The sequence below is a fragment of the Coptis chinensis genome, chromosome 2 (assembly GCF_015680905.1).
Source record: "Coptis chinensis isolate HL-2020 chromosome 2, ASM1568090v1, whole genome shotgun sequence".
Lineage (NCBI taxonomy): Eukaryota > Viridiplantae > Streptophyta > Magnoliopsida > Ranunculales > Ranunculaceae > Coptis > Coptis chinensis.
This window is the reverse complement of record NC_141457.1, coordinates 1857657-1870185: the sequence shown is the minus strand read 5'-3', so window position 1 is coordinate 1870185 and position 12529 is coordinate 1857657. Positions and strand designations below refer to the sequence as shown.

General features: G+C 38.5%; 2 protein-coding genes across 2 annotated transcripts in view; both read right to left on the bottom strand.

Moving 5' to 3' along the window:
• Positions 1 to 1036, bottom strand: part of LOC147514317 (uncharacterized) — an 84574-nt gene extending 83538 nt beyond the window's left edge. The window contains exons 1-2 of the mRNA XM_086592541.1: positions 1023 to 1036; positions 82 to 226 (exon numbers count right to left, since the gene is read on the bottom strand). Coding sequence (XP_086448667.1) covers positions 82 to 226; positions 1023 to 1036 — 159 coding nt within the window. The remainder of the gene's footprint in view (positions 1 to 81; positions 227 to 1022) is intronic.
• Positions 1037 to 1152: 116 nt separating this feature from the next.
• Positions 1153 to 5431, bottom strand: LOC147514316 (uncharacterized). The gene is made up of 5 exons (XM_086592540.1): positions 4222 to 5431; positions 3198 to 4055; positions 2641 to 3092; positions 1719 to 1914; positions 1153 to 1499 (listed from the first exon to the last, which is right to left on the bottom strand). The coding sequence occupies exons 1-5, from the start codon at positions 5429 to 5431 to the stop codon at positions 1153 to 1155; spliced, it is 3063 nt and encodes a 1020-aa protein (XP_086448666.1).
• Between the last annotated feature and the right edge of the window lie 7098 nt (positions 5432 to 12529).

Below are 12529 nucleotides of genomic sequence, written 5' to 3'. Positions count from 1 at the left end.
ACACAACTGATCAGTGCTATGTGGGCTTATCAACAAGCCGGATACATGTCGGTCATGATAAATAGGATCAAGCAGACTTACCTCTTCCACATCCTGCCCGGCCAAACCGTCAAGGTATGGTTTCAAACGTTGACCATTTACCTTAAACACACGACCATCCGTAGGATCTTCTATCTCAACAGCACCATGAGGAAAAACAGTTTTAACAATGAAAGGACCAGTCCACCTAGAACGTAACTTTTACCGGGGAAAAAGACGCAAACGAGAATTATATAGCAAAACTTTTTATTAGGTTCAAAAGACTTTTCAAGAATAGATTTATCATGAAAAATCTTAGTCCGCTCTTTGTAAATCTTGGCATTCTCATATGCCTCATTCCTTAACTTCGCTAAGTCATTCAACTGAAGTTTACGTTGTGAACAAACCTTTATGCATGCATATCGGTTAAACGTTTTAATGGCCCAAAAGCATGATGTTCCAATTCTACTGGGCAAATGACATGCCTTTCCAAACACAAGCCTATAAGGGGACATACCAATAGGAGTCTTATAAGCAGTTCTATAAGCCCAAAGAGAATCATTAAGACGTTGAGACCAATCCTTACGGTCGGTCGGTCGGCAGTCTTTTCTAAAATCCGCTTTAATCTCCCTATTAGATACTTCTACTTGGCCACTAGTTTGAGGATGATATGGGGTAGCAAGCTTATGAGTAATAGAGTACTTTTTCATTAAAGATTCAAATGCTCGATTGTGTAAAATGAGTACCATTATCACTTATAATTGCACGAGGCGCACCAAAACGAGAAAATATATTATATTTTAAAAAGTTAACTACGACTTTATGATCATTCGTTTTACATGGCACCGCCTTTAACCCACTTAGAAACATAGTCACGGCAACAAGGATATAAAGATAACCAAAGGAAGGAGGGAAAGGACCCATGAAGTCTATACCCCATACATCAAAAAGCTCCACAACTAAAATAGGGGAAAGAGGTATCATGTTCCTATGGGAAATATTACCTGTACGCTGGCATCTATCACAATTCAAACAAAACTCATGTGCATCCCTAAATAGAGTAGGCCAATAAAACCACACCGCAAAACCTTCAGAGCCGTCTTTTTAGGAACAAAGTGACCACCACATGCATGGTCATGGCAAAAGAGAGAATACTATGAGACTCACTCTCGAGACACATCTCCTAACAATCTGGTCAGGGCATGACTTAAACAAGTATGGATCATCCCAGAAAAAATTCCTAACCTCAGCAAGAAACTTAGATTTATCCTGTTGTCTCCAATGAGAGGGAAACTGTTTCGTTACAAGATAATTAACAATATCCGCATACCAAGGCGATTGTGATATAACAAAAAGTTGCTCATCAGGAAAAGATTCATTTACAGGCAAAATATCAGTAGAAGATTCTACTATAAGTCTAGACAAATGGTCAGCGACCACGTTCTCCGTACCCTTCTTATCCCTAATCTCTATATCAAACTCTTGCAACAAGAGTACCCAGCGAATCAAACGCGCTTTAGCATCCTTCCGCGCTTTAGCATCCTTCTTAGTAAGGAGATATTTCAAAGCCGAATGATCAGTAAACACGACAACCTTAGACCCTATGAGGTAAGACCTAAATTTGTCTAAAGCAAACACAACAGCTAACAACTCTTTCTAAGTTGTAGTGTAGTTCATCTGTGCATCATTAAGGGTTCGACTAGCATAATAAATAACATGGGGCAACTTGTCAAACCGTTGACCTAAAACAGCCCCAACTGCATAGTCAGATGTATCACACATTAACTCAAAAGGCTCACTCCAATCAGGAGGCTGTATGATAGGAGCGGTAGTCAATAAATGCTTAAGCTTCTCAAAAGCTTTCAAACAATCTTCATCAAAGACAAAAGTGACATCCTTACCAAGTAAATTGCATAAGGGATGTGAAATCTTGCTAAAGTCTTTAATGAAACGCCTATAAAATCCAGCATGACCTAAGAATGACCTAATATCTTTGACAGTCTTAGGTGGTGGAAGACCAGAAATGACATCAACCTTGGCCTTATCGACCTCAATTCCTTTACTAGAAACAATATGACCAAGAACAATACCCTGTTGGACCATAAAATGACACTTCTCCCAATTCAACACAAGATTCTTCTCCTTGCACCTAATTAACACTAATTCTAAACGGTGCAAACCTTCATCAAAAGAATCCCCAAATACTGAGAAGTCATCCATAAACACCTCAAGAAACCTTTCTACCATATCAGAAAAAATACTAAGCATGCATCGCTGGAAGGTACCAGGTGCATTACATAATCCAAAAGGTATACGACGATAGGCAAAAGTTCCAAAAGGACAAGTAAAAGTAGTCTTTTCTTTATCCTCAGGGATAATACATATTTGGTAATAACCGGAATAACCATCAAGAAAACAATAATATTTATGACCGGCTAACCTCTTGAGCATCTGGTCAATAAACGGAAGAGGAAAGTGATCTTTCCTAGTAGCCAAATTCAACTTATGATAGTCAATGCAAAAACGCCATCCGGTAGTCATACGGGTGGGAACTAACTCGCCTTTCACATTCTTAACTACTGTAAGCCCAGACTTTTTAGGGACAACCTGAACAGGACTCACCCATTTACTATCAGAAATGGGATAAATGATACCCGCATCTAACAACTTGAGAACCTCGGCTCTCACTACTTCTTTCATGTTAGGATTAAGCCGTCTTTGAAACTCACGGGTTGGTTTAGCATCCTTCTCAAGATGGATATGATGCATACAATCAGTTGGGCTTATACCATTAATATCAGCAATATTCCACCCTAAAGCTGCTCTATGCTCTTTAAGAACCCTAATCAATTTACCTTCTTGTTCATTATCCAAATTAGAAGCAATAATAACCGACAAAGAATCATCAGGTCCCAGAAAAACATACTTAAGAGTATCAGGTAATGGTTTCAACTCTAGCTTAGGAGGACTCTCTATAGAAGAGACTGGGGTAGACTCAGATGGAGTCAGGTGCTCTATTATGGCTCTCAACGTATCAGTTTCTAAAATTGGGGTTGCATCCAGCAATGCATTAACTTCACAAATTACATCATCCACATCACAACCACTACCAGAATTAGTTAAACAAGACTCAAGAGGGTCATCAGAATAACTCTCCAAGAAAGTCTTGTGAACTATACTATCAATAAGATTAACGTCCCAAAAATCATCAGGTTCAGGAGGTTCTTGACCCACATTAAATACATTAAGTTCTGTAGTCATATTACCAAAAGAAAGTTTTAACACTCCATTACGACAGTTAATGATAGCATTAGAAGTGGCTAAAAAGGGACAACCTAAAATGACCGGAATATGATGTTTATGATCTTGAACAGGTTGTGTATCCAGAACAACAAAGTCAACAGGGAAATAAAATTTATCAACCTGAATCAAAACATCCTCAACAACACCACGTGGAATCCTAATAGACCTATCTGCCAATTGAAGAGTAATTGATGTAGGTTTCAACTTACCAAGACCAAGCTGTAAATAAACTGAATAAGGCAACAAATTAACGCTAGCTCCTAAATCAAGTAATGCTTTCTCAATCATATGATCACCAATAACACAAGAAATAGTAGGGCATCCTGGATCTCTAAACTTAGGTGGAGTTTGGTTTTGGATAATAGAACTCACTTGCTCAGTTAGGAAAGCTTTCTTGTGCACATTCAACTTACGTTTTTGTGTACACAAATCTTTAAGAAACTTGGCATAGGAAGGAACTTGTTTTATAGCATCAAGTAACGGAATATTTATTTGAACTTGTTTAAACATTTCCATTATTTCATTAAGATTAGAACCTTTCTTAGCCTGAATCAAACGTTGGGGAAAAGGAGCTTTAGGTATATAAGATGGCACAGGGTTAGTCTCCACAGCAGTAGGAGGTTCTACACCCTTCCTAGAAGTATTATGGCTATTAGATTCACTCACCCTCTCTCCTCTCCCTCGCCACACTCTATAGGGTCGATCTCGACCAAAGATCCTTAGACATCTCAACCCTATTATCAACATGTTTTCCACTCCTAAGAACAGTGATAGCCTTGGCTTGCTCCTGGTTAGCCTGGCTTACGTTAGAACTTATTTCCAACTGACTCCTCGGATTAGCTACTGGTTGACTAGGAAACCTGCCCTTGTCCCTCTCATTCAAAGTATTAGCAATTTAACCTATGGTGATTTCAATCTTCCTAATGGCTTGAGCATTATCCTGAGTAGCTGTTTGACTGGCTTGCATAAACTGTTGCGTTGTGTCCTGGAATTTCATGGTGTTTTGTGTTAATTGAGCAATGGCCTCTTCTATAGGTGAAAGTTTAGGTGGTTGAGGTGCATACTGTGGTACTAGGTTTGAGTTAACCACGGGGCCTCCCTGATGTATACCTTTAGACCAAGACAAATTGGGATGGTTACGCCATCCAGGGTTATATGTGTTAGAAAAAGGATTATTGCCTGGCTTTTGGTATGAATTAAAAGCATTGACTTGTGCATTTACACCAGGGCAATTATCTATAACGTGATCAAGACTTTCACACAATAGACACCCAGGGACTTCAACATTGGTAACTGGAGCTAGAGACTTTGTCTCTTTTTCTAGCTCGAGAGCTTCAACTCTTCTAATTAAAGCGGCCATCCTAGCGTTCGTGTCGAATTCCTTGTCAACGCGGAACAAACCCATCTGTGTAGTAGTACTACTAGCCACCTTCTTAGGCTCACGACTAGTTTCCCATTGCTGGACCTTCTCAGAGACTTCTTCTAAAAAGGTCCACGCTTCTTCTACAGTCTTATCACAGAAATCCCCAGTACTCATGGTCTCAATCATAGCCTTAGAATTAAAATCGAGACCCTCATAGAGAATCTGCACTAGCCTACCGTTCTCTAGGCCGTGGTTAGGACACTGCAAGAGCATGTCCTTAAACCTCTCCATACACTTCCATAATGACTCTCCATCAGTTTGGCAAAAAGATGACATGTCTTTTCTAAAAGCAGTCGCCTTATGATTAGGGAAAAAGTTCTTTAAAAACACAATGCATAACTTTTCCCATCCCGTTATGGAATTCGATGAGAGAGTGTGAAACCAACTCTTTGCTTTTTCTTTAAGAGAAAATGGGAACAATTTTAATTTTATAACTTCGTCACTAAATTGTTGAAGCTTAATAGTTCCACAAATATCCTCAAATTCCCTCACATGAAGATATGGGTCTTCCTCTTCCGTTCCCCTAAACTTAGGAAGGAGCCCCAGCAGATTGGGCTTCAACTCAAAGTGATTAGCATTAGTTGCAGGGGGAACGATGCAAGATGGTCGGGTTGTCCTAGTAGGATATATATATTCCTTAATAGATCTAGGTACTTGGGCAACCACGTTATTGTTATTACCCTCCATGTCAGCAAAAATTGGTGTATTGCCAACAAAAGTTTCGGGTACCTCTAATTCGGGATGCCTACTTCTCCTAAGGAGAGTGCGTTCAATCTCAGGATCAAACGGTGTAACAGGTGTGTTATCAGACCGAGTTACTACTATAAACTACTTCTAAAACCTAAGACTCTAATAAAATATGTAGACAATTCACACAAACAATACCAAACAAAAATTACAACCCAGATTGAATTTTAAAACTTGTTTAATATATATTTGCTCCTAAACCCAAATCACATGATTCCCAGTTCTTGTGCAAAAAGCACCGTCACTCGATCCACGCGTAAAAAAGGTTTTCCTAGTGAGCGGGCTAAAGCCTGTCCTAATGCAAGATGCCTAAGGCTGGTCAATGTGATATAACCTTCCTAAATGTAAGAAACAATAAACACAAGCACAACCCACGAAACAAACAAAATTCAACCCCACAAAGGAAAAAGACGTACCTCCGGCGTGAGCCTTCGAGGGCTACTTGCGACGCCGGGTGACGACAACAAGCAACTTCACAACGTCCACAACAAAATCACGACTATCCCTTGTAAGAAGAAATCTATGCTTAATTATCTGCAAAAATAACTAAAATTAGACACGTAAACTATGAAATAATATATCTACGACTAAACTTAAACTACGAATCACGATAAATAAAACTATAAAACTCAATTGTACTACTACAATCCCCGACAGCAGCGCCAAAAACTTGATAGGAAATTAACCGGCCTAAATAAACAGGCTAATTAAATCCTATTTTACTTATACTAATACTCGCAAGCGCACGAGGTCTATCGTAATAGGTGCACAAGAACGAGGTCGATCCCACAGGGATTGCTGTTTAGAAACAATTGAATACTAAAATATTACTTATCCTAATTCGAACAATATTTGTTGATTTGAATTGATTACTACTAAAACTATTTTACTTAACTACGGCTTAAAACGGAACTAAACTAAATGATAGGGGTCTGCTAAGTGGAGGGAATTCTAGGACTATCGAATCCACCTTAAATCTTTATAGACACTATCGACTTAACCTTTGGTATTCCAGTTATATATTTCTGAGTAGAAATCGATGATAATCAAATGCTTTCTCGATGATATTATCGTTACAATTCTTGTTGTACTTTTTCTTCGCAAAAATTATCTCCTTACTCGCCTAAAGATCAAACCCAAAGCATTATTTGTCTTCTTACAAAGACAAACAATCAAACGATTTAATACTAACAATTATTCCAAGCTTGATTAATAATCTCCTATTCAAACTACCGAAAATGCATCACGTAAACGGTGAAAGAAATAATAGTAATATTAATCACGAAGTTCAAAGAAGAATTAAATCATTAAAAACAATTGGGGAATACCAAATATCAAATATCAAACATCCATATCGATCTAAGGTTTCATCGCCTCTAGAAATAATTTAGTTACACATGGGAAATAATGCGCCAGTAAACAAATGATATCAAAAGAAAATAAAGCCATTAACAAAACCGATACTGTTGTGAGTCTGGGTTCGGTGTTCTGGCTTTTCTGATTTTTCCCTTGCGTTCCATATTCTCCAGCCCTTTCACTACTGTCTTTCCTCCTGCCTTTTCAGCCAAGAGCCGCCCTCTATTCTCTGCTTCCCTTGCGTTCCAGCACCAGCCAAGAGCCTTCCTTCACTGCTGTGTTCTACGTTTTTCCCAGCCAAGAACGACCCCCTTTCACTGCTGTCTTCTGCCCTTATTCGCGAGCATCCTCCTGAAAAGGAAACTCCCTCCTTTTGGTATGGGATCAGTAGCTTCTTTTTTTGTCTTTGGAAAGGTTCTCTTTTGGTCCGGATAAAATCGGCGGGGTTTTCGGGATTTTATTCGCGATGGCATGAATTTGAAACTGGAGAAGGAACTAAGGGCTGCTATGGTACTTCTCGGGTGGACATGAATGTTATGGCTTTTAGTAAGGCACGTGAGTGAGAGAGAATAGCTTCTAGTTACTTAAGCCCATAAGCCATGGGCCCATTTCCATTTAATTCCTTTTTGTCTTCTATTCTTTCCTTAGCCCAATATTCACAAGCCCAACTAAAGTTTACCAATACTGTTTCGGGCACCTCCACTAAACTGCACCACCCTGTCAGGCAAACCAAATTAAACTACAAGAACGAAACTCATGTACTGACATCCTGAATCTTGACAGTTTCCACACTTTTAATCATGTTAAGTCCAATTCCTGTGAAATCACTGAAAATACACTAACTAAATCAAACGAATAAATTAAACGAACTAACTAATATAAAATTGAGCGTGAATACTGTAATATTTATGCGCTTATCACACACCTTTGGGTTGCACTTTCTCTTGAGCTAACTGCTGTAAGGAAAGTTAGATGGCTTATAAAATCTGTTGTTGAGATTGCATAAAGGTATTGGAATGATCCGGTTGTGGAAGAGTGTTAGCTTTAGGTTGTGTGACAGGGACTATGTCACGTTAATTATTAATGGTTAGATTTTGATAGTTGTTATTTACCAGAACGATACCTCTATTAGAACTATAATTATTATTATTATAATTATTATAATTACCCTGACCTTGTGCTTGACCTTGTCGTGGTTGTGCTTGGTTGTTATAATTATTATAATTACCCTGACCTTGTCCTTATCGTGGTGGAGCTCGGTTATAATTGTTTGCTTCCCTAACATTTTGATTATTAAACCCTGGAGGTGTTACTTGTTGATTATTTCTCCAACTGAAGTTGGGATGTTGTCTCCAAGGGGCGTTAGGAACAGGAAAACTATTAATCGAGCAAACATTATCTTGTTGTGACTGTTGTTGCTCATGGGCAAAAGGAAAATAGGAGTCGGGATGCTCTGGACTCAAACAGAAATTACATGAATTGGTGTTGACATTCATGATAGGGATCAGTGTTTGTTGAATAGAAATAGCCTCTACCTTTTTAGTTAGAGATTCTATTAAATTTTTAAGTTCCGGATCGGGTTTCATCTCAAATATACAGGTGGCCTTTACTGTTGTAGAAGAACTAGCGTTGCGGGAGATATCGTCACTACCCCCGCTTATTATTACGCTTAGTTTGATCTTCTAAAAATTTATAAGCCTCCGAAGCTCCTTTACTTAAGAAACTACCCCCATTCATTATGTCAAGGACTTCTTTATGGTGGTTTAGAAGTCCCTTGAAAAAGGCATGAACTAACGTGTCTTTCGCGAGGTTATGATGTGGACACTCTATAAGTAGATTGGTGAAACGATTCCAAGCCTCTGAAAATGATTCATGAGAATTCTGTTGAAAGAAATGAATCTTGGAAAGCATTTCATTGGTCTTCAGTGGTGGGTAAAAATGTTCCAGGAATAGTTGAACAAGTTTAGCCCACGAGCCCATAGAATTAGATGCTTGGGCAATTAACTAAGACGCCGCCTTATCGGCTAAGGTGAAGGGAAATATCCTTAGTTTAATTTGTTAAACACCAATCGTAGGATGGTGGAATGTAGTAAGGACTTGGTCAATCCTACGCATGTGCTGATAAGGCTTTTCATGGTCTAACCCATGAAAAACGGGTAATAAATTAAATATATTTGGGGGGATTCGGAAATCCCCCACTGGGCCTGATAGAACGATGCAAGATTTAGGGCTATCGTTCAAGGCTTTGTAAAAGTCCGAGAGAGGAGACTCTCTTTCTTCAGCCATTATTTCAGGTATGGTGTGTGGTATGCTAGCTAGAGGTGTAGTGAGTGGTATACTAGAAAGACTTGTTTGTTGCCGTTGTTGGTTAATTACGTTAGGCGTTTTTCTTCGGCCTGACCTTAATCTCATGCAAGGCTAAGACCAATCTTAATGAAACACAACAACACTCCAAACAATCCTGATATGCTAGTATGAACCTCTAACAGAAGATGCAAGGTGTGGAAGAAAAGAGTACCTGAAAGCCTCCTTGCTTCACTTATAAATAGCGTCTTGTTTACGCGTGCTCAGTGTATATAACAAGTTAGAACACTGAAAATCTTAAAGAAATGGAAGTTTGAATCAAACCTGTGGAAATCGGGCAGTTTCAGCAGAGGGCACGGTCACGCTCAGAATAGGCCTAGGCTAGGCGCAGGTCACGCTCAGGTAAAGCTGGAGTTCCAGGCGTGTGGGTGCACGTCGCGCTCCAAGTTAGCCTTGGTAGGGCGTAGGTCGTGCTCAGGCAAAAAGTGGAATTCCAGGCGTGTGGGCGCGGGTTGCGCTCGTGTTTTGCCTTGGCAGGGCGCAGGTCGCGCTTAGCCAAAAGATGGAATTACAGGCGTTTGGGCGCAGGGTGCGCTTTAATTTGGCTTGCCCAGGGCACGGTCGCGCTCCGAGTGATTTTTAGAGGAAAATTTCAGTGCTAAAACAGACAACCACAGTGAGAATCAAACAAGGGTGGGTGAGTTATGGGACTTTGAAAAACTATCAATTCTAAAGAAAATAAGACTAAAGAGTACTAAGATGGCAGCGGTGCCATTTGATATTACGTAAAATGATAGTTTTACTAATGAAAAAAGCGATGAAACTCTAAATGCAAGTAAAACTAAAACTTGACTATACTCATGATTATCAAAGATATTTGTTTTCCACTATCGATCCTATTGACGTAGAGTTGGAATAGAAGATTCGTTCCACTCCTAGTTCTTTAGCATTAAAGTTTTCTACAATTGATGGTCTATCCAAGGTCAATAAGAGATTTACGAAGGGAATTTATACTACGATGTGAATTCAAATAACAAGATACAAATAACGGAATGACAGAATGATAAGAGTTAAATCTAGATAAAGAATTAGGGGAATTTGATTCCACCTTAAATCCAACTTAATAAACTAGCATAGATTTGTTGTAAACTAATTCTTACGTTCTTACGGTAAGAATTGGTCGTTCTAATCCCTAATTATACATGACATTTCTACCAATTCATAACTAGCATGTGAGGTCGTCCACCCATTCTCATAGCGAATCAACGACCTTCTAGAGTGGAATAGATTCTTACAACGATTCTATACTATACAATCAAATTTTCATCAAGGCTTTATCAAATCCCTCTAATGGAGGTTTAGCCTTGATTCATCAAACTATCATTTCCAATTGAATTAAAACTAGACATAATATAAAGATTTGAACTTTACTAATCTAACTACTCAAGAATTGAAATCAAAATTAATAACTAGGAAATGAATACCAAACAATAATTGAAATTAGATCTAAACAAATTTAAATGACAAAAATCGAAATTAACAAGAACTACTATTTTATTTATCTAATGAATGAAGAACAATGATTCAAATAATTAATCTAAAACAAGGAATGAAACTAATTAATTACTAATTGAAATTCAAAAACTAGATTTACAAGCTATTCTAATGGCTACTTTTTATTCTAAGCTATCTTACTATATCTTTCTTAAGAGCTAAGTCTTGTTTTATGTAAAGAAGGAGACCAGATCCACAATTTCGTGCATGGGCTGAGGCCTCATATTTTGGGCCGGAAAATCGAGCCCAAATCCCAATTTCTTCAGTCCACGGAGCCCGTTTCAGCTGGCTTTGACTTCGGCTGACTTTTCATTCACTTCTGCTCCTCAGATTGTGTCAAGGCTTAGACCATTGGAAAGCTCTTTCCGAGCCGGTCGTTTTGACGTAAGGTAGGCCCAAATCCGAGGCCTGAGTCCAAAGATATGGTCTTCGGAAGTTCTGTTGACTTGTATACTATTTCTGCCCGTGTTGACTTTTCAGCTTTTGGTCAGGCTTCATAAAGGCTTTGTCTCCTTGCATCTTGGCCTTTATCACAGAACTTCATAGCAACCAACCCTTTGCTCCTTTATATCGCCAAAGTGGCACATTTTTGCACATAATTGAGTTTCATGCCTGAAATACATAAAAGCACGTAATTAGCATTAACTCTTATTTATTACTTGCATAATTAGTCTAAAAGTAGTATTATTAAGGGGTTAAAACTATAGTTTTGGGCTCTTATCATGTATTCAAAATAAATATAAGTTAATATTGTTTTCATGTTTTCGTGCATTTCAGGACGTAAAACTGATTATGTGACTAAAGACACCATTTTAGCATGGAAAACGAGTCAAGATTATTGCCAAAGAAGTTCATCTACTAAAACCCAAGAATCATAGAGAAAAGCCTTTTTCAAGCCCATACAAAACTGGAAAGTCAAAGTCAATCTAGGTAGAAAAGGAGCAGAAAAGTCAACAAACTTCGAAAGGCCAATCCTTGGACTCGGGACTCAGAATTGGGCCAACTTTATCTCAAAACAACCATCTCAGAACCAGCTTTCGAATGGACCTGGCCATGCCCCATTCAGAGCTATAAAAATGGACGAAATGGCATGGGAGGCATTTCCAGCAGTTATAGTCTCTTTAAGGTTAACCTGATGGACTTTGGGCTCACTTAAGAGGCTCAAAGTCCCCCTTCTCAGCCCATGCACGAAAATATGTAACCCTAACCCTCTCCTATATAGAGAGGCCTAAGACTTAACAAGAGAGGTCCTAGTTTTTTAGTCTTAGTTCCCATTAGTTATAGTTGTAGCTTAGTTGCTTTTCTTCTCTCTAGTTTTAATTAAGTAGTTTGTAGCCTCCATTTTCCCAATCAATAAAAAGCTTTTAGTGTAGTTTTTAATTCTCGTTCTCTATTTTCTTGTCTCCCTCTTATTGTTTATTAGTTAAACATTCAATGAAACTAGGCTAAACCCCCATTGAGGGGGTTTAAAAAGCCAAGTGAAGATGTGTAGTTATTAGTTTTCTATCGTTTTGCTTAAGCGCGTCAAGTCCGTTGGTTGTGAGTTCTAGAGATAGACTCATAACCAAGGGACTAGAGTCTAGAATCCTCATAAAGAGATTTGTGGGGTGCTAGACTTTTAAGCTAGTGAATCCATGTTCCGAGAGGACTTGGTATTCACTATGGATAAAAAAATAGGCAATTCGATAGCTAACCAATAGTTATTCGAATTGCTTGGTGGATTAAACTCCTTCTAATCCTTTTAATTAGTGTTATATCTACTGATTCCAACATCTTTATCTACTGTTTTACCAATTATTATTCTCATATTAAGAATGGTTATTG